The sequence below is a fragment of the Petaurus breviceps genome, unplaced genomic scaffold, assembly GCF_028583685.1.
Source record: "Petaurus breviceps papuanus isolate PSGF00001 unplaced genomic scaffold, PetGlider_PUasm1.0 174, whole genome shotgun sequence".
Taxonomy (NCBI): domain Eukaryota; kingdom Metazoa; phylum Chordata; class Mammalia; order Diprotodontia; family Petauridae; genus Petaurus; species Petaurus breviceps.
In genome coordinates, this window is record NW_027185761.1 from 18,543,323 (window position 1) to 18,563,812 (window position 20,490).

At 43.3% G+C, this 20,490-nt stretch overlaps 1 protein-coding gene and 1 long non-coding RNA gene across 3 annotated transcripts in view; one reads left to right on the forward strand and one right to left on the reverse strand.

Moving 5' to 3' along the window:
* Positions 1 to 20,490, forward strand: part of LOC138158006 (uncharacterized) — a 292,753-nt gene that overhangs the window by 21,985 nt on the left and 250,278 nt on the right. The window lies entirely within an intron of this gene.
* ALDH1L1 (aldehyde dehydrogenase 1 family member L1) overlaps positions 1 to 20,490 on the reverse strand; it is a 70,102-nt gene that overhangs the window by 3,638 nt on the left and 45,974 nt on the right. Inside the window, exons 17-22 of the mRNA XM_069083842.1 lie at positions 15,047 to 15,140; positions 12,462 to 12,561; positions 8,643 to 8,741; positions 5,173 to 5,338; positions 3,764 to 3,869; positions 2,673 to 2,872 (exon numbers count right to left, since the gene is read on the reverse strand). Coding sequence (XP_068939943.1) covers positions 2,673 to 2,872; positions 3,764 to 3,869; positions 5,173 to 5,338; positions 8,643 to 8,741; positions 12,462 to 12,561; positions 15,047 to 15,140 — 765 coding nt within the window. The remainder of the gene's footprint in view (positions 1 to 2,672; positions 2,873 to 3,763; positions 3,870 to 5,172; positions 5,339 to 8,642; positions 8,742 to 12,461; positions 12,562 to 15,046; positions 15,141 to 20,490) is intronic.

Consider the following 20,490-nt stretch of genomic DNA (forward strand, 5'->3'; position numbering starts at 1 on the left):
CATCCATCCATCCATCCATCCATCCATCCATCCATCCATCCATCCATCCATCCTTACCCCTACCTCACATCATCATCATCATCACAATAAAAATAGCATTTATAAAGTGCTTTAAGGTTTGGAAATTCACTTTACAAATATAATCTCATTTTATCTTCATAGCAACCTTGGAAAGTAAGTGCTATTATTATCCCCATTTTACAGATGAGGAAACTGAGACAGTCAGATGTAAAATGACTTGGCCAGAGTCAAACAGATAGCAAATATCTGAGGTTGCATTTAAACTCATCTTCCTAATTATAGTTCAGGAAAAAGAGTCCCTCTCTTCCTTTCATATCCAGCTCAGGCACCACCCTCTGCATGAAGCCTTTCCTGATTTCCCTCCCCCAACTACTTATGTTCCCTACCCCCCCATACCTTGTAGTTAATTACATAAGATATGTGTGCATTTATTAATTTTATATTTATGCTGTATATATTTTGATATGTCCTTTTGGTCTCCCTGATTAGAATGTAAACTCCTAGGTTTTATTCTTTGTGTTTGTATACCCAATGCCTAGGACTATGTGGATGCTTAATAAATGCTTGTCAGTAGATTACATTGTACTAGGGAGAAGAGACAGAGAGAGATGGGGGAAGGAAGGGAGGAGGAGTAGAGAGAAAGAGAGGAGAGAAGGGGGGAGGGAGAGAAATAGAGTAACAATAAGTACATAAGTAAATACAAGGGATATGTGTGTGTGTGTGTGAGAGAGAGAGACAGATAGAGAGAGAAACAGAGAGAGAGAAAGAGAGAGAGAGGGAAGAGAGAGAAGGAGGGATAGAGGAGGGAAACAAGGAGGGAAGGGGGAAGAGAGAGGGATCAGGGAAGGCTTCACTGAGGAGGTGATGCCAGAGTTGACCCTTCAAGGAAGGCAAGGCTAGTCTCTTCCCTTCTCTGGGTCTTATCTTCCTGTCCTATAGAATAAAGAGATTGGCCTAAAGGGCCTTCAGAGTCTTTCTAGCTCCAAAATTCTCTCCTGTTGTCTCCTTCCTCTAAAAACCACCAGAAGTGGCAATTTTACTGGGAAATTTTCTCTGCTTCATTGAATAACCATTGGAAAACCAGGGTCTATGGGCCTGGCCCTCAGAAAAATTATGTAAATGGGCAGTTTGGGTTTTCTTCAAAGATAATTCTTATTTCCAAATGGCTTACAATTTAAGGAGCACATGCCTAACAATAACCTTGTGAGATATTAATCCCATTATATAGATGAGGAAAATGAGACCCAAGTGAAATGAAACTCTCACTTCAGGTTCCACAGCTAGTGAAGGTCTGAGCTGGGGTTTAACCCTGGCCTCCCCAGCCAAGGCCAGCACTCTCTCACCATACATCACATGACCCTGTGATGTCTTCCCACTGTCCTCCTGAATTACTGCCTATGTTTCTTCTTCTCTGAGGGAACATGGGAAAGTGGAAAGCATGCTGGACTTAGAATCGGAAGATCTGGGTTCAAATCCTATGTCTAACATTTACGGACTTTAAGATCATGGCCTAGTCATTTGACCCCTTAGAGCCCCAATTTATTCATTTCCATTGATACCTCCTCATGTACTCTCACTCCCTACCCTGTTGTGAAGACTCCTCTTCCTGAGTTCAAATCCAACCTCAGACACTGACTAGCTATGTAACCCTGAGCAAGCCACTTAGCCCCTGTTTACCTCAGTTTCCTCATCTGTAAAATGGGTTGGAAAAGAAAATGGAAAAGCCACTCCAGTATCTCTGCCAAGAAAACCCTAAATGAGATGATGAAGTTGGATGGGCCTAAGACGATTGAACAACAGTTATTATCATATAGATAATTCCAGCAAAACACCAGAGGCCATTGAAGATAAAGGATATAATGGCCTGAATTATCCAGCTAGGGTGTCTACAGGAAGAGTCTTTCAACAGAGAGTTAGATAACTCTTGGCTTCCCTTTGCCTCGGCAGACATAAGCTATGTAGGGCTGGAGCACTGCTTCCTACCTCTGGGGTGGGTGATCTTGGAAAACATCTCAGTGGGATATGGAGCAGAGAAAGGAGGAAGGCTTGTGTGTTCATGCATGCATGTGCTCACACGACTACATGTGTGTATGCATGCATGTGCATACATGTATGCATATGCATGTGTGCATGTGTGTGTGGGGGGGTTGCTCCAGCTCTCTGTACTTACAGTTTCTCCTTCTGTAAAACAGGTATAATCTCAAGTGCTTTGCCTACCTGACAAAGCTGCTGTGAGGCTGGGAAAGGAACAGGGCCTACACCTGGGATCTCATTAGTAGAGGCAACTCCCAGGTGAAGAAGTTCCTTCTGAAAATGCAAGTTGGCTCCTTCTCCCTCACACTTAGCAACTTACAGTCTGAGAAAGGTGCCCAGAGCACTAGCAGGTTAAGTGACTCTCCCAGGATCTCGAAGGCAGTAGAATAACAATAATAATAATCTACACAGCTCTTTAAAATTTATAAAGTACCTTACAAGTCTCGTCTCATCTTAGCCTTATAACAGCCCTGAGGTGGTACAATCACATGCATTTGACAGATGAGAAAGCTGGGGCAATTAGAGACTAAGTGACCTGGCCAGAGCCCCAAGGCTGGTAGGTGTCCAGGGACTCCAAGTTCACTTCTGTTTTCACTGTGATAGAAATGGGTTATTACCTAAGTCCTTCCCGAATCCAGACTGCTTGAAGCCTCCGAATGGGGCCGCCACATCTGTCTTGTTGTAGGTATTGATGAACACGGTGCCTGCCTGAAGTTTGTCACTAACATACAAGGCCTTGTTAACATTCTGGGTGAAGACCCCCGAGGCCAGTCCAAATTCTGTGGCATTGGCTCGTTGCAGCACACCGTCAATATCCCTGGGAAGACAGACAAAGAAAACCTTGTGTTCCTAAAGCACTTTGTGGTTGCAGAGTACCTTCATACCCATTATCTCTTCTGATCCTCTCTACAGCTCTGTGAGGGCAAATGCTATTGCCTCCAAATTAACCAAACAACCAAATTAATTAAGAAACAGAGGAAGGAAAGAAGGAAGAAAGGAAGGAAAGAAGGAAGGAAGAAAGGAAGGAAAGAAGGAAGGAAAGAAGGAAGGAAGGAAGGAAGGAAAGAATGAAGGAAGGAAGGAAAAAAGGAAGAAAGAAAGGAAGGAAGGAAAGAAGGAAGGAAGGAGGAGAACAGAGGAGAAGAATATAGTGAGAATGATCTCTAAAAGGAAGGGAATATTGGGAAAGGCTGGTATGGAGAATTTCCCTCCTACTCAAAAGAAAAGAGTTAGTATGGAAAGAAATCTGAAGCCCTGGTTCAAGTCCTGACTCTGTCTTTGTGACCTTGAACAAGAACCTTCTATGATCTTCAGTTCTCTCCTCTGTAAAATGAAGGGGTTGGGCCAATTCATTTCTAAGGTTCTTCCCAGCTGAAAGCTGTAATCCTGCATGAAAATGATATCAAGGCCTCTATGAAAAAACTGTCAGTCTTTTCTGACTCCAATCCTATATTGGTCCTACCTAGCCCTAAAGTTAGTTACATGAGACTGAAGACCTAGAATGTCAGTGAAAATTTGCCCAGGGGGTGACCTACCTTAGGTGGAGGAAAGATACTCTGGGTGAGAGATAGAGAAAGAAGCTTTTATCACCCACCCCATGGCAGTTTTCTCAAAGCTATACCATGTATTGGGGGAGGTCACTCTTCAGCTCCAAATAAAAATGGAAATGTGTTGGGAAACTCAAAGAAAACCCCACAGTGATTCATACCCATCAGGGAACCTGGAGATGATCATAATGGGCCCAAAAGACTCTTCCTGGGCCACAAACATGTGATCTTCCACATTGGTAAATACAGTTGGTTCAAAGAAAAACCCTATAGAGAGAAAAGAAAAGTGGAGTAATCATGTATTCCTTTAGAAAACATTTATTAAGCACCAACTGAGAGGCACTAAAAATAGGAGAGAATTGCTCTCTTGACTCAGTACCATCTTATAAAAAGGGTTTAGGAACCCCGGGTCCAGGGGATTTAATGGCTGTATTTATACTAGGAATGACATTGTGGAGAAGGTGTACATTGGATTCAGGGGAGCAAAAGTTCAACCAAACCTAGGTCTGCTATTCAGTAGCTGGTGATCTTGGGAAAGTCATTTGCCCTCTTTCTATTTCAGTTCTTTCATTTATAAAGTGAAGGGGAAACAGAATAAACGTTTTAAAAGCACCTACTATGTCCCAGGCTTTGTGCTAAACACTAGAAATATTATCTCATTGGATCCCTATGAAAGCCCTGGGACGTGGGAACTATTATCTCCATGGTACAGTTAAGAAAATTGAGGGAAAGAGGTTAAGTGACTTGCCCATGGCCGTCTATCTAGTAAGTATGTGAGGCCGAATTTGAACTCAGGTCTCCCTGACTCCAGGCCCAGCACTCTATCCACCATGCCACCTTGATGCTGTTAAAGTTGCAGGTAGGTAATACCCCGTGTTTCCCCGATAATAAGACCTATCCCGAAAATAAGCCCTCCCCTTGCTGTGTAAGATTCCTCTAAAATAAGCCCTCCCCCCAAAATAAGCCCTATTGAGATTGCTACTGTAGTGAAGGTGATCCGCTGTGCTACACACTACATTAAGGTACCCTCTGTATGCACCGTCCCCCTCCCCCTGGGTGAAACACACACCGCACTCCGAGCTGCATCCAATCAGAGCTGCAGCAGTGAGCGCATCATCCTGTTCTTCCTCAGTGATTTGCTTATTGAATAAAGGTACATTTTTTTGTTCACATTTACCTGTTTATTAAAATTGCTGTCAATGTTCATTAAAATAAGCCCTCCCCTGAAAATAAGCCCTCTGGTGTTTTTCTGTCCAAAATAAATAATAAGACAGTGTCTTATTATCGGGGAAACACGGTATAATTGATAGAATATTTGATCTGGAGTCAGGAAGCCAAGGTTCTAGCCTCAACTCTAGCTGTATGACCCCTGGCAAGTTGCATTCTCTCCCCCCTCCCCCCATGGGTGGAAGCTGGACTTCTAATTTTAACATTCTATGTTCTAAAGCCCCTTCCAGCTCCAACCTTCCTTCACTGTGAAATGTGCAGTTGTACCTGGAGCCAGGAATCAGTTTCCTTACTGAACTCATTTCAGACAAAAAGTACAATGTTGTCTTGCAATTACACTCACCTGGTCGGGGAACCTGTTTTCCTCCATAGACCAGGGTGGCTCCTTCTTTCACACCTTTCTCACAGTATTCAATCAGCTTTTTTAAGTGGGCCTGGTGATTCTGAGGTCCATGATTAGTGGCCCGGTCCAAGGGATCGCCAATCTTCAGCTTTTTGACTTCTTCTACCTGTTCAAGGTCAGGAACAGCTCAGAACCAAGTTCATCTCCCTCCTGTGTACTTCCCTCTCTTCATCTATAGCTCCCTTGTTCCTCTCAGTCACACAGATTTAGGTTATTTCTTGATACTTTGTTCCTCTCTGTCTCTGTCTCTCTGACTCTCCTCCCCCACCCAATAGCCAATCATTTGCCAAGTCAAGGTAGAACACTGGAGCTAGCATCAGGAAAACCTGAGTTCAAATCCATCCTCAGACACTTATTAGCTGTGTGACTCTGGGCAAGTTACTTAAGCACTGCCTCCCTCATTTTCTTCAACTGGAAAATGAGAATAAAAAATTTTAAAAACCCTCCCAGGGATGTTATATAGATACAATCAGATATATAAAGCACTTTGCAAACTTTAAAATGCCATATAAATGTGGACTATTATTATGATTAAATCTTATTTTCTACATCTGCAGGATCATATCCATCTCCCTTTCCCTATTTTCATTTCCACCAGCCCTATCAACTTTAAGCCTCCGTTATTTCTTGCCTAGTCAATTAAGATAGTATCAGAACTGGTCTCCTTGCCTCTAATCTCTCCCCTCTCCAATCTATTCTATATCCCAAGGACAGATTAATCTTCCTTACAACAACACTTTTGTCTGTTGAGTTTTTTGTCCATATACTCCATTGCTTTAGAGTATTTTTTATTGCCTGCAGTATAAATTCCAAACTCCTTAGTCTCATATTCCTGGCCTGAACAATGTGATCCTTACCTATCTTTCTACTTCCCTGTATGTGTTTTCTCTCCCTATTAGAATGCTAGCTTCTGGAGGGAAGGAACTGGCAGTTAGATTTTATTTTAAGCACCTATCATGGTGCCTGGCACGTAGTAGGCACTCAATTAATACTTCATTCATTCATTCCTCTATATGATCTTCTGCCCTGGCCAGTTTAGGCAACTCACCATCTGCACATATCACCATGAAGCCTGGTTTTGAATTCCGATTCAGACACTTACTAGCTTTGTAACCACAGGCAAGTCTTGTAATCATAACTTCTGTTCTCAGTTTTCTTGTTTGCAAAATGGGGCTAATAGTATTTGTACCGCTTATCTAATAGAGTTGTTGGGGGAAAACATTTTTGTTAGATGTTTAAAAGGGCTTAAAAAAAATTACCTGCTAGTCACTGTACAGATATGGTGCATGTGTGTGTGTGGGTGTGTGTGTGAGTGTGTGTGGTATGTGTGTGTGTGTGTGTGTGTGTGTGTGTGTGAGAAGATAGCAATCACCAGGGAAAGTGGAGACATTTATAGTCCTCTTTTCTCTCAGACCTCATCTCCTCTTTACAGAGAATCAGGCCTTCTTCTTTCTTAGCTCCTCTTCCTTTGTTGGGTTGGTCCCTGCCCCTTTTAAAGTATGTCCTCAGTCGGCAGCTCACTGCCAGGGCTAGATGGAATCTCGCTTCTCATTCTGTAGCCAATGGATTCCATTTAACGGAGCTGTGCAGGTCTCCACCTTTTAAGAACCCATCGTGGGCTCCTTTTGCATAGGAGCCCCTAGGCTCAATGGGCACTGAGAGCACTTTGTGAACCATAAAGTGATCCATAAATGCAATTGTCTTCTGTAGCCACAGTCCTGAACTTGGTCCTGTTTTCCTCCTCCTTCCTCCCTATCTCTTTACTTAATTCTGATCCTTTCTTAAAGATGGGATAAGTTAGCTGCAATCCAATTAATCAAATACTAAGTACCTACTATGTGCCATCCACTGTTACAGGCTTTGGGTTGGCAATGGAGATTGAGAAGAGAAAATATAACATGTGCACAAAGTCAATACAAAATATGTTATATGAGGTGATTTTGTAGGGTGGGAGTGCACCAGCAGCTGGAGGGGGCAGGGGAAGGAAGGTTCTTTGTAGAAGGTATCACCTGGAAAGACGTTTGGGGATTTGAAGAGGTGAAAAGTGAGGAGGGAGTGCATTGCAGCCATGGGACAAGAACCAAATCAGGAGCAGCCCCAGGGGCCAGTGCAGTTCAGCAGCAAGGAAGAAAGCAGAGAAGTAAGAGGGGAAGTAATGAAGACTGGGGTTAGCCCAGACATAAGGGGTTAGGATAAGGAGACAGGAGATTTAAGAATAGGGGATGGTCTAAGGAGCTGAAATGGTTGGCCATACTGTGGAGTGTAGGAAGGGAGGGAAGTAAAAGCAAAGCAGGGATGATGGCTTGGGAGAACAGGAAGGGATGGAGAGATTGGAGAGAGTGTTGAGGCAAGAATAGGGAGAGACAGATGGGGAGGAGGCCGTGTGTGCTCCAAGAGAAGAATTGCTGGGTCTTTGATAATGGAAGTGGAACCTTTTATGAATAACAGTGAGATCAAGGGTGTATCTATGCCTGTGGGGGGGGGGGAGAGGGAGAGAGAGGAGGAGGAAAGAAAGAGACAAGGGGAGGGGAGAGAGAGAAAGAGAGAGAGAGACAGAGAGAAAGACAGAGAGAGAGACAGACAGAGAGAGACAGAGAGAGAGACACAGAGAGAGAGACAGAGAGAGAGACATAGAGAGAGAGAAAGAGACAGAGAGAGAGAGACACAGAGAGAGAGACAGAGAGAGAGACAGAGAGAAAGGGGATACAGGTTACAGGTCATGGGAATAAAGGACTTTGTGCTAGAAGGCCAGATAATCTCAACTCTCTAGGTGATCTTTCCATCCTCTGAGCTCCTTTAGCACTCTCATTTGGGACCTGGCTATACCTTCTGATATGGCAGTTATCCATAATACACACACACATGTATATAAATATATACATACATATACACATATTTGTAAATACACATATATACACACATATGTATATATACACGTATGTGTGTGTGTGTATATATAAATTTTCTTCCACCAGACTGTAGTAGCCTCAATACCTAGAGTCAATACCTAGCATAGGACCTTGTATATAAGAGATACTCAAAATTATTGGACAATTGACTAATAGTAATAATATTTATCAAGCATCTACTGTGTGCAGATCACTGTTCTAGGTACTAGGGGAGATGCTTAATTTAGATATGAGACTGTATTTGCCCTCAAGAGGCTTGTCATCTAGTAGGTGGACAATAAGAACAAAAACAGGTGTCTGCAATAGACAATATTACATTAAGGACATTGGAGAAGTACCCTAAGTGTTATGTGGAAGCTGAAAAGGAAAGACTGTTGCAAACTCATGGAGTTGGTAGGGACAGGGCTGGGAATCAGGGTGGGCTTCTTGGAGGAGGTTGCCAGGACATAGGCAGGGTCATAAACCAGATGCATCTTCTTCAAAGGCAGAATCAGAACTCACCACTCTCTGTACAAACTGGTCATGAATTGAGTCCTCCAGGAAGAGGCGGCCTGCCGCGATGCAGTTTTCACCTTTATTGAAGAAAACGGAGCTCATTCCCTTTGGACAGAAGAGCAGGTGTTAGATCTCCGGGAAGATGGGAAAGCATTTCCCCTATCTTTATCTGCCTTCCTGCTTCTGGATCCATTTTCCAGGGCCAACAAACCTCGTCATTGTTGGGAAAGTGCATAATTACTATTCTTTTCCAAAAAAGTTTGATTGATGTCTTTTGTTTTTAGATCACTTTTAGTAGCAAGATGGTACAGTGGATAGAGCACCAGGCTTGGCGTAAGGGGCATTCATCTTCCTGAGTTCACATCCAGCCTCAGACATTTACTAGCTGTATGACCCTGGGCAAGTCACTTAACCCTAGTTGGACAAACCACCCTAGTATCTCTGCCAAGAAAACCCCAAAAGTGGTCACAAAGAGTCAGGCATGATTGAAAATGACTCAACAACAATACACTTGACCTGCCACTTTTGTAAAACCTTTCACCATGCTCACACTTTCTGTTTCAGCTGAGTCTCTCTCATTAGCCAGTATCTAGTGGCATTCTTGTCTATACCACAAGAGACAGGAAACCAACCATAAGTGTCTGACTAAGAATCTGTCCCAACTACTGTATAACCCAGAACCTTGAACTAACTTAGTGAGACATCATGGTATGAAGGTAGTTGCAACCCAGGCATCCTGCAGAAATGAGGTGTGCTGGAGAGCTTGGCAGAACTCAATGAACCAAGTCTGAGGGCAGCCTTTCTGAGGGGCTATCCCCGACTGATTCTGTCCCTTTGTTGCCATAGGATTCTAGACTTAAAGCCAGAAGGGACCTTGGGCTCATTCGATTGGACCCCGTCATGTTACTGATGAAAAAGATAGAACCAGACACATCAAGCAACCTACCCAAAGGTAGTACGTGACAGAGGGACGATTGGAACTCAGATCTGCTGACCTCAAAGCTAGTGCTTTTCCATTCTGACAACTTTAAGAGCCAATCAGTTTTCTGTTTTAAAAGAATATGCTAAAATTGGTGGTCTGCAATCTGGATAAAATCAAGGTTGGTCGATGCCAAGCCTTACATTAGGTATAGAGTAGAATGGGAGGGAGCAGGCTGAGGAAAAACAGGGAAACATAGTAGAGTATATTGGGAAGAACTGGACTTGAGGTCACAAGACTTGAATAAGTCCTTAAAGCAGTATGGTACAGCAGAAAGAGTAATGGAGTAAGAGGATGTAGGTTCAAACCCCCAGCTCTGCCACTTCCTACCTATGTGACCTTGGGAAAGTCCCTGGGCTACAGTTCTTCCTCAGCAAAATGAAGGGGTTCAACGAGATGGCTTCTAAGATCCCTTTCTGCTCTAAATATATACTCCTAGAAACAGCTAGGTGGAGAGCATTGGCTCTGGAGTGAGGAGGACCTAAGTTTAAATTTGGCTTCAGATACTTACTAGCTGTGTGACCTTGGGCAAGTCACTTAACCCCTATTGACTCTCTCTGTGTATGCATATACATACATAAATATATATGTATGTGTGTATATATACATATAAAATATATAGGAATATATATGCACATACATGTGTGTGTATATATATATATATATATATACTCTGCTGCTTAGTAGCTGTTTGACCAGAGACAAGCAATTTCTCTGAGCTTCAATCTTGTCATTTGTAAAATGGGAATAATAACACTTATACTACTCACTACCACAGGGTTGTTAGAGAAAAGTATGTAAAGTGTTATAGTTACAGAAATTATTATAGAGAGTGTGCCAAATGTCTTAATGCAGTTTAAAGCTTTAATATTTAAAAACCCTGCATTGAGACTTTTGGGACACCCTGTATTAATGCCCATTATTATTACTGTTCTTGGCTTGGTCTCAGTGTCTCCTTTGGTACAGCTATGTCTCACATATTTGCTGCAGGATACTGGGAAAATTACTTCATATCTCTTAGTGCCCTAGGCAACTATATAAGACTGTAAGTCACAGAGAAAGTGCCAACCTGCATTGGTTGGAGGAGTTTTCTCACTTGGGAGTTTCCCATACCAATGAAATCACGGATCCAATCTCTAGCCTTATCCCTATCCCAATTTTTATTGTTATCAGTGGAAAGAACACTGGATTTAGCTTCAGGAGGGCTGGGATTAAATCTTGTCTTCACCACTTACTAGATGTGTGACCTTCTTTGGACTTTAGTTCTCTCATATGGAAAATGGGCAGCAACACTCCTATCTCCCCTCTTGGATCATTGTGGTGAGCACCAAATTAGAAAATGGATATTCAAGTACTTTGCGACTGCAGTTACAAAGTTGTAATTGTAGTGCTAGAGAAATATAACTTGTTATTATTAATATAGCTGGACTAAGGCTTACCCAGCTTCCTCCTCCTCTTCCCTCAAGGACTCTATGAACACGATCTCAGTAACTCTGAGAGCTGCCTTCCTTTGTCCCTCTCCTTTAATGGCTGAGGTAGAGAAAAGAAAGCTGGGAAACTTCCCATGGAGGAAAATGAGACATAGAAAATAAGTGTCCCCGAATGGAAGGAAGTTATGACCCCGTCTTCACTGTGGAGTCTCAGCTTCAGACTCTGGGGGCTCTTCCAACCCCGAAATTCTAGGATTCCATTACTTTCATTTTCCCAGCAAGGCTCAGAACTGGAGACCTCATTTCCTTTTTGTATTTGGGGAAGGAAGCGTTTCTCCACGAAGGAATTGCTAGGCAGACTGATTAACATTATTGGAGACAGATGTTAGACGGAGCTTGGCCAATAATGAGAACAGATGAGAACAGAATGGCCTCACGAGGGAGGTGCTCACCACATTTCCTCCCACCAGATTAAACTACCCTCCTATTCTACTTTTATGCAATCAACATGGTAACCTCTCTGGGCCTCGGTTTCCCCATCTGTTAAAAAAAAAGAGTCGGACTAGATTAGTCCCTTCTGACATCCTGTCCAGCTGTAGATCTAGAACCTCATGATTTGGATTTAAGATCCTTTGACTCAAAATCCAGTGTTCCTCCTACTATGGCCTTAGACTGGCCTTAGACCCTGAGATTCTATGATTCTGTGACCCAGACTCTAATCCTGGTAATGCTACTACCTGGCTGAATGACTCAAGGCAAGTTACTTTCCCTCTCTGGGCTTGTTTCTCCATATATAAAATGCTGGCATTATACTGGATAATTTAGTTTTTAGTTTCCTCAACTTAAAATGAGCATAATAGCAGCGCCTCCCTCCCAGGGTTGTTGTGAGGATAGAGGGATTATTCATTATTTACATATATAATATAATTATTTATAATCTATAATAGAAATATATTTATTTATATTATTATTATCATTCTAACCTGGCATTCTGTAAACTTACCGCCAACTTTATAAGATTTGTTGTTGCTGAGTCGTTCTGTGGTGCCTGACTCTTTGTGATCCCATTTGAGGTTATCTTGACAAAGATACTGGAGTAGTTTAGCATTTCCTTTTGCAGCTCATTTTACAGATGAGGAAACTGAGGCAAGCAGGTGACTTGCCCAGGGTCACTGTCAGTAAGTGTCTGAGGTCAGATTTGAACTCAGGAAGATGAGCCTTCTTGATTCCAGGCTCCACACTCTATCCACTATGCAACCTAGCTGCCCATTTGGTATTTATATAGCTCCAAAGGTTGGGTTCAATTTGTCTGTTCTCAACCCAGCCCCACAGAAACCCCACCTTTTCCATCCCTACTATGCACTGTCTAGAAAACCCACACCTACCCCTTTTAGTCCCAGAACATAGAAGGATTACCATTTGGACGGCCTTGCTCAGATCGCAGTCTGCGAAGATGATGAGAGGAGATTTTCCTCCCAGCTCCAGAGAAACCTTTTTTACATTACTTACAGCACAGCTAAAAGACAAAATAGAAAAGACCAAGTAGGGCTGGGCTGGATCCAAGTTCACTGAGAAATTTGGAAATCTTGCAAGTCAAACTGAGCCGAGGTGAAGACTGCTGAGTCAGGGTCACCTTAGAAGGTGGATCCTGGCCCATGGACACAGGACCCTTACACACGGCTGTCCATGTCCAATCAAAGTGTTGTTGCCTTTGGCCAAGGTTGTAAAGCAAGAAATGGATAAGAAATCCAGACCTCTATAAACACTGAAGGACCACAAAGTTGGACTGCTCAGATACCCTGTACTGAACTGCTCTGTCTCCGCATTTATTCACTTTATATTTGTGCTGTGTATATTTTTATATGTACTCAGTGTCTCCTTGTCATATGCTTCTTGAGAGTAGTGATGGTTTAATTCTTTGTATTTTGGTCCTTAGTGCCTAGCATGGTGCTTAATAAATACTGTTGCTGACTTGACACAGAGATAATGCTTCAGAGCAGGTATTCAATGAATCTGCAGATGGGTATGTCATCAGAACTGAAAATGTCTAAAAAGTAGCTTGAGTCTGGTTTTTTAACCAACCAGTGAATATAGGGCAGTCTCTTGTAGAGTATCCCTGATATTCTTTATTTAGTATTTTTTTTTTTTAGATTTTGCTTTTTGGAGGGGAGAAGGCAGGGCAATTGGGGTTAAGTGACTTGCCCAAGGTCACACAGCTAGTTTTGTGTTAAGTGTCTGAGGCTGAGTTTGAACTCAGGTCCTCTTGACTCCAGGGCCTGTGCTCTATTCACTGTGCCACCTAGCCGCCCCAAGTGTTTAGTATTTTTAACAGTGACTTGGATGCCCTTCAGATTTGCAGATGATAAGAAGCTTGGTAGAATGGCTTCTTCATTCTTCATTGAGGGACAGAGTCAAGATCCAAAAAGATCTCAACCTTATTGGGGAACTGGGGGGAGGGTGGGGAAGGAGAGAAGGGATCATTAAAGCAAACAAAACATCTTGGGCACAGTGGATAGAATGCTGGGAATCAGGAAGATCTGAGTTCAAATTCAGCCTCAGATACTTAATAGCTGTGTGATCCTGGGCAAGTCACTTAACTTCTATTTGCTTCAGTTTCCTCAACTGTAAAATGGGGAGAATAACACTTACCTTGCATGACAGTTCAAGGATCTAATGAGATATTTAAAAAAAAATGCTTAGCATAGTGCCTGGCACACAGCAGTTACCACATAAATGCTTATTCCTCCCCCCCCTCCCCAAGCTGATTAGAACACTGGGACAAATTTAATAAGATGAAATTTAATAGGGATAAAGGGAAACCTTGGGGTGGCTAGGTAGCACAGTGAATAGAGCACTGGCCCTGGAGTCAGGAGGACCCGAGTTCAAATCCAGCTTCAGACACTTAACACTTACTAACCATGTGACCTTGGGCAAGTCACTTAACCCCAATTGCCCTGCCTTCCCCCTCCAAAAAAAAAAAATGAAATAAAATTAAGGGAAACCTTACATTCAGGTTCATAAAATCAAACACATGAGTGTAAGATGAAGGAGAATTGGCAAGTCTCAAAAAGGGATCTGTGGGTTTTTAATGGATAGAGAGGACAGTCTTGGAGTGGGGAAGACCAGAGTTGACATGCTGCCTCTGGCACATCCTGGGTGTGGAATGCCAGGCCACTCTCTACTATTCTTTCTATAGTTCAGTTGCCGATCTGTGCTGGTGGAGGGTATTACATTCTCTAACCCCAAAGGAATCACAATTCTGAAGGAAAAGAGAAAGCAACAGTGGTCAGAGTATCTAAATGTGAGCTGTTGTCATGATCATTGTTAATGCTGTCTCCTTCAGTCCAGCCCCCTTGACTCTGGCCACTGGCATCTTCGCTGTCTCAGTCTGTGATTTCCAGGAAAGGACTTCAGTAAAAATAGAGGCAGGTGTTAAATGCCCCACTGACTATTTATAGGCTTTGGCAAGTCACTGGTGCTTCATGTATGTGTTCATCTTCTCCCCAAAACCATCACTTTGACTTTAAAATAATTGGCTTTAAAATTATTAACATGGAGGGTTCTTTTTATGGAGGCAGGACTTTGGGGTGGATAGAGTCAGAAGGACCTGGCTTTGAATCCTGCCCAGACTTTTAACAGCTGTAGGACTCGGCAAATTCCTTAACCTCTCTGGGCATTGGTTACCCCACCTGTAAAATGGGTGTGATCACAGCACCTCTGCTTTACTGGATAAAACAAAATGCTGTTTGGAGAGTGCTTTGTAAACTTCAAAGTGATCTGTGTAAATGTAAGCCTTTATTATCGTAGAGTTTTTATGAGTAAAAGATGGTGGAATTTGAGATATTTTGAAGATGATTAGTGCTTAGGCTTAGGGATGGCCTTATGTGTAGGCTAAACAGCTGACTGCCTGACTAGATTTCAGGAACCAGGAAAGGGAACCCTCTCTCCCCAAATGCTTCCATATCTAGCAGATTCCCACCCTGCTCCCACAATTCGCTTACCTCTTCATGATGTGTTTTCCAATCTCTGTGGAGCCTGTGAACCCAATTTTCCTCACATCTGGATGATCTGATAACCTCTGTCCAACCAAGGAACCTGCCCAAAGGAAGGGCAACAGAGTGTGAAAGCAGGGCTTCTGGAGGTCCCCGAGACCCCTGAATAACATAACCGATGGATTGATGACTTGATGGCTTGCTTTGCTGGCAGCTAACACAACCGAGAAGCTGCCAACACTTGCTTCCTAGCTTGACATCTCTCTTTGACCAGCCAATGGAACTTTGGTGCACAAGGCAGGCCTCCTTGTCCTACAGTGCAAAGGGAGGCATCACCCCTCCCCGCTTTTAGGGGAGTTTTCAACAAGAGAAATGGAAATTCCAGGCCACATCCACTCAGAAAGCCCAACTATTCCTGGTGCTCTCTGAGTCTGTAAAGAATTCTCTGCAGACAGAGCATTACTCTCACAATGAAAAGGCAGCTTAATATAGGATTTAGAGCTAGAAGGACAGCAAGAAGTCATTTCCTCATCCTAGAGAGGAGGAAACCAAAGCTCAGAAATATTAAAAAACTTCTTTAATGTTGCACATGTAGCAAGTAGATGAGATCACTTGTCTCCCAATACCAAATCTGGGGCCCCTCCCATTGCATTTCCCTACACATTAACTGCTCTCTCCCCATCATTAGCTAGTTGGTGTTCCTTGTGGGTTCTGAGGGAGTTTACGAACTCCTCCACCCCTTCACCCCATAACCCACATAAATTGAAATATTCCTTCTCGAATCTTAACTCTGAAAGGGTTTGAAACAGAAGTATCATGCACATGGGACCCATAACACTCCTGACTATGGCCTGAACCAGATTAAAATGTAACTGGGAAATATTTAACAAAATAAATAAAATACAATAAAGCATAGGTAATATTACATTTTAATGGGCCAGCAGGGATCCTTATGGACCAATTAGTGACCTCCTTTTCTATTTGACACTATGGTCTGGAGGACAATGACCTTTACCTAAAATTTGGTCCCCCAAAGCCCTGGCACCTATAGATATGAAATCTTGGATAGAGTTGCCTCAGAGTAGAATGGGAAGGCTTGGGACCCTAGGAAGAGCCATGGACAGCCATCACAAGGAGAGTCAGTAGGATACCTAAAAACTTAGGATGGATTCTTAACACATTGTTGAAAATTCCAGTGGTGGCTTAGGATTTGTTACAATATGACGCATAAATTCTCAGATTTAGAGGATGTTAGAGAGGCCTGGTCAAGAATCTCCCCTCCCCTAACAATGCATATGCATGGTTATCCAGCATCTGTCATGGTTGGGCTAGATGACCCCTTGGAGTCCTTCCACCTCTAAATCTATGCTCTTAGGGATTGTTATGAGAGGTAGTAAGGTGCGGTAAAAAGAGAGCTGACCTTGGAGTCTAGAGAACCTGGGTTCAAATCCTGCCTTTAGCCTATATCACCTGGGGCCATGAAGATACGACCTAATGTCTCAATGTACTGGCCACTTTCTAAGGCTATCTATACCACTGGAGGGGGTGAAATCCCAGGTCTAGACCAAAACTACAAAACAAAACCCAAACCCACTTACGGCACGTGAAGCTACTCTAAGTGAACTCTGTGTTTTAGCACGCTGTATGCATGGATGTATTATAAGAGTTCCACTAACACCCCCTCTGGTGCCTCTGTGTGCTGTGGAGATGAATGACCCTGTCCTCTTGAATTGGGCTCCTTGTAGACTGATGGCAGGTTATGCCAGCAGGGCACAGTTCTTTGGCAGATCCTCTCAAGCTGGAAAGATTCTGAGTCTGGGTCCAACAATGGCCTATTGTCTAAGGTCTTAGACAACCTTGGAGAAGCTTATATCCAGGGGACTAAGTCCTGGGGGACTGGCACGGTTGTAAGGAGTGCTGTCATGGAAGAAATCTAATATCTGTTTATAAGATTTCTAGTTTGTATTGTTATAATGGATTGATTCACAAACTTTGAATTGGAGGGGCCTTCAGAGACCATCTGGTCCAGCCCAGACCTGAACAAGATTCCTCCCAGACAGCGGAGTGAGAGGAAAACCCTTTACCCATGGAGTAGTCTGTTCCTACTTCAAGAGAGTGTTAGTTGTTAGCAAGCTTTTCATATATTGAGTCTCACATCCCTCTCTCTCTGAAACTTCCTCCCATTGCTCCAAGTATTGACTGTTAAGGTCAAGTAGGGACAGAGCTTGGACCTGTGATTTCATTAGCATAGGGAACTCTCAGATGAGGAAATTTCTCTACCAATTGCAGATTGTCACTTTCTTCTTTAGAGAGTTGCCTAGAGCATTGAGGCTTCAAGTGACTCGTCCAGGGTCATATAGCCAGTATGTGTCAGAGTCAAGGCCTCTATTGACTTCCTACACTATGGCTCCCCTTCCAGGTGGATGACATCTAATCCCTCATCTACATGTTATTGTTCAGTTGTTTCGATTGTGTCTGACTCTTTGTGTCCCCAAAGATACTGGAGTGGTTTGCCATTTCTTTCTCCAGCTCATTTTGCAGATGAGGAAACTGAGGCAATCAGGGTTAAGTGACTTGCCCAGGGTCACACAGCTAGTGTCTGAAGCCAGATTTGAATTTAGGAAGGCTTCCCAGGCCTAGCACTCTATGCCCTATGGCGCCACCTAGCAGTCAATCTTCTGTATAACAACCTCTCCAATACTTAAAAGACAGGTAATCATGTACCCCCTTCTCTTTCTCAGGATTCACATTCCCAGGTGTTTTAAGTGATTCACATATGTCTTCCCTCCTTGGGTTTTAATCCCTCCCAGCTTGTCAATGTCCTTCCTAGACCTGAAAAGAGTAGCCTAAACATGGTCTAATCAAGGCAAGAGTATAGCAGGACTATGCACCTCTCATTCTGGACACTCTATATCTCTTAATGCAGACTGCCCTAAATGCCTTCCACCATGGCCTAGATCGCAGCGTGATTCATAGAACAAAGTTCTCCTTTATCTGAAAATAAACTGGCCCCGACGGGCCTGGTTTCCCACCTTGGAGACTGGCAGATCAGCCACCATCTCTGCAGGAGGAGCGGCCACGGAGGGCAGGCACGATTCCTCAGTGACCAAAAGGGCCAGCATCAGTCAGCCCCATTTTCTGCTGCTCAGAGGGGAGTGAGCAGACACCAACTCACGCAGATTCTCCTGGCTTAGAAAATGGTCAGATATAGCCAGTGCACACAGGCTACTGGGGGATAGGGAGATACTCTTTGTGGAGGTAAATATGAAGATGTATTGGGCTAGGAGATGAGATCTGGGATCAAATCCTACTTCTGCAACTGTGCATGAGCCCCTGGGCAAGGTTATATGTGTGTGTGTCTATATCTCTATCTATCAGTTACACATCCCATCCCTGGTTTCCTTCTTTGTGAAATGGGAACTGAATTAGTCAGTCTCCCAGTCCCTTCCAGCTCTCTGATGTTACAGAATCCTTCTGTTTGCCCCCTGCCCTCCAGGAAAACAGCTACATATGAGCGCTGGCCTTATATGTAGAAATACATGGTTTTATTTGTGTGATGTCATAGAAGTGCCTGTCTCACTCTCCGAAAGTCTACCACTAGAGCCTATTTCCTTTGAGTGTCAAAGGCTTTTAATCTCAAAGTCCTTCATAGGCTGCAATGGTAGAAAGAGGACAAGACTGTTCATAGTCAGGGTTCCAAGCCCCGCTGTATCACGTAGAAGTTGTATGATGTTGGATAATTCAGTCTTTAAGCTTCAGTTTCCTTTTATGGGAATAAGGGAATTGGTGTAGACAATCCCTAAGGGTTTTCCTTTCAGACCTAACATGTTATGAGACAGAATGGCTCTTATGGAGTGTTCTATAGGCAGAATACATCCCTTGAGAGATGGGCCTCTCTCTGTCTCTGTCTCTCTCTCCCCCCTCTCATATTTCTCTTTCATGTCTGTCTGTTTGTCTGTCTCCTATATATTTGTATCTCCAGTGCTAACACAGGGGCTGGTATATAGTAGTCACTCAATAGATGCCTATTAATTATTTCATTGGGTCTTTGGGGTTGAATGTTCCCATGAGAAGCAAAACCAGGGATAAGGGGCAAGAGAGGCAAAATTCTTTCCTACTCTGTTCCTTGAGAGCTGAATTTTACATTGACTTTGGAGTCAAAGGTCCTGGGTTCAAATCCTTCCTTTGATACTCTTGTGACCTTGGGCAAGTCACTTAAATATCTTGGCAGTTTCTTTACCTGTAAAATAAGGGGGTTGGAATAAATGGCCTCCAAGGTCCCTTCTGGCTCTAAATCTGTGATTTCCCATTACTGTTATTTGTCATTAGGGCATGCTGCCTTCTTAACCATGTGATTTTAGGCAATTCAACTTCTCTGAAATTCCCTTTCCCCATCTGTAAAATAGAATAATACCTGTCTTGTCTCACAGGGTTGTCTCATCAAAACAAATGAGGTAATGGGTGTGAATGTGTTTTGAGAGCAGTACAAATAGGGTAGAGGTATCATCACCATCACTGGTATTGTTATTAGTATTATTAGGTAAGCCAATGGCAAAACTGGGCAGTGATCCCAGGACTCTTGGATCCCTTTCTGTGAGCAGATGACATTTACCTCCTCACCCTTGATCCAGCAAATTCCCAGCCAGTGACAGAGTTAGGGGAGGTTGAAATGAAATGCGGGCCAATTCTGCTGCCCCAACCCATCTCCTTTCAGCAGAAGTCAGGAGGTGGAGAGGGGTGCTTTTGTGATGTTCTAGTTAGAGTTTCAATTAGCCCTTTGCTGACAGATGGGTTGGCACTGTACCAGGTAGGTAGAAAAGAGTCACTGGAGGAATCACCAAGCCAGATCATCAGGGATGTCCCACCCACCCCCATCCTCCTACTGGCTCCTGGAGAGCTGCTGAGCTAATGAAGGAAGAAAGTGAGCAGCTAGACCATGACTGTGTGTGGAGACAGAGCTGTCATTTGGTCTAGGAAACTTTCAGGGGAGAATGGAATAAATGTAGGACTGGATTCCAGAAAATCAGAGCTGGATAGAACTTTGGGGATCATTTATTCCAGATTTACAGAGGAGTAAACTGAGGCTCAGAGAAGGGAACTCACTTGACCACAGCCACTGTAAGTTAGTGGCAAAGTCAGGACCAGGACCCAGGCATTGTTTCCTATTTCAGTTATCTCTTTGCTATACCTTGCTACTTGTCTTGACCTTAGAATTGTGGCATGTGATTGCTAGATGGGACCTTAGGGACTTAGAGATCCAGCCTCATGTCCTCTTGTTTGTTTTACAAATGGGTAAACCAAGGCACGGAGAGGCTAAGTATTTTCCTCATGATCACATGGGTAATACATGTCAGAATGTGAATTCAAACCTAGATCTTCTGATCACAAGTTTAGTATTCTTTCCATTACACCCAACTTTGTACAAGGCACCTAGCACATAGTAGGTGCTTCAT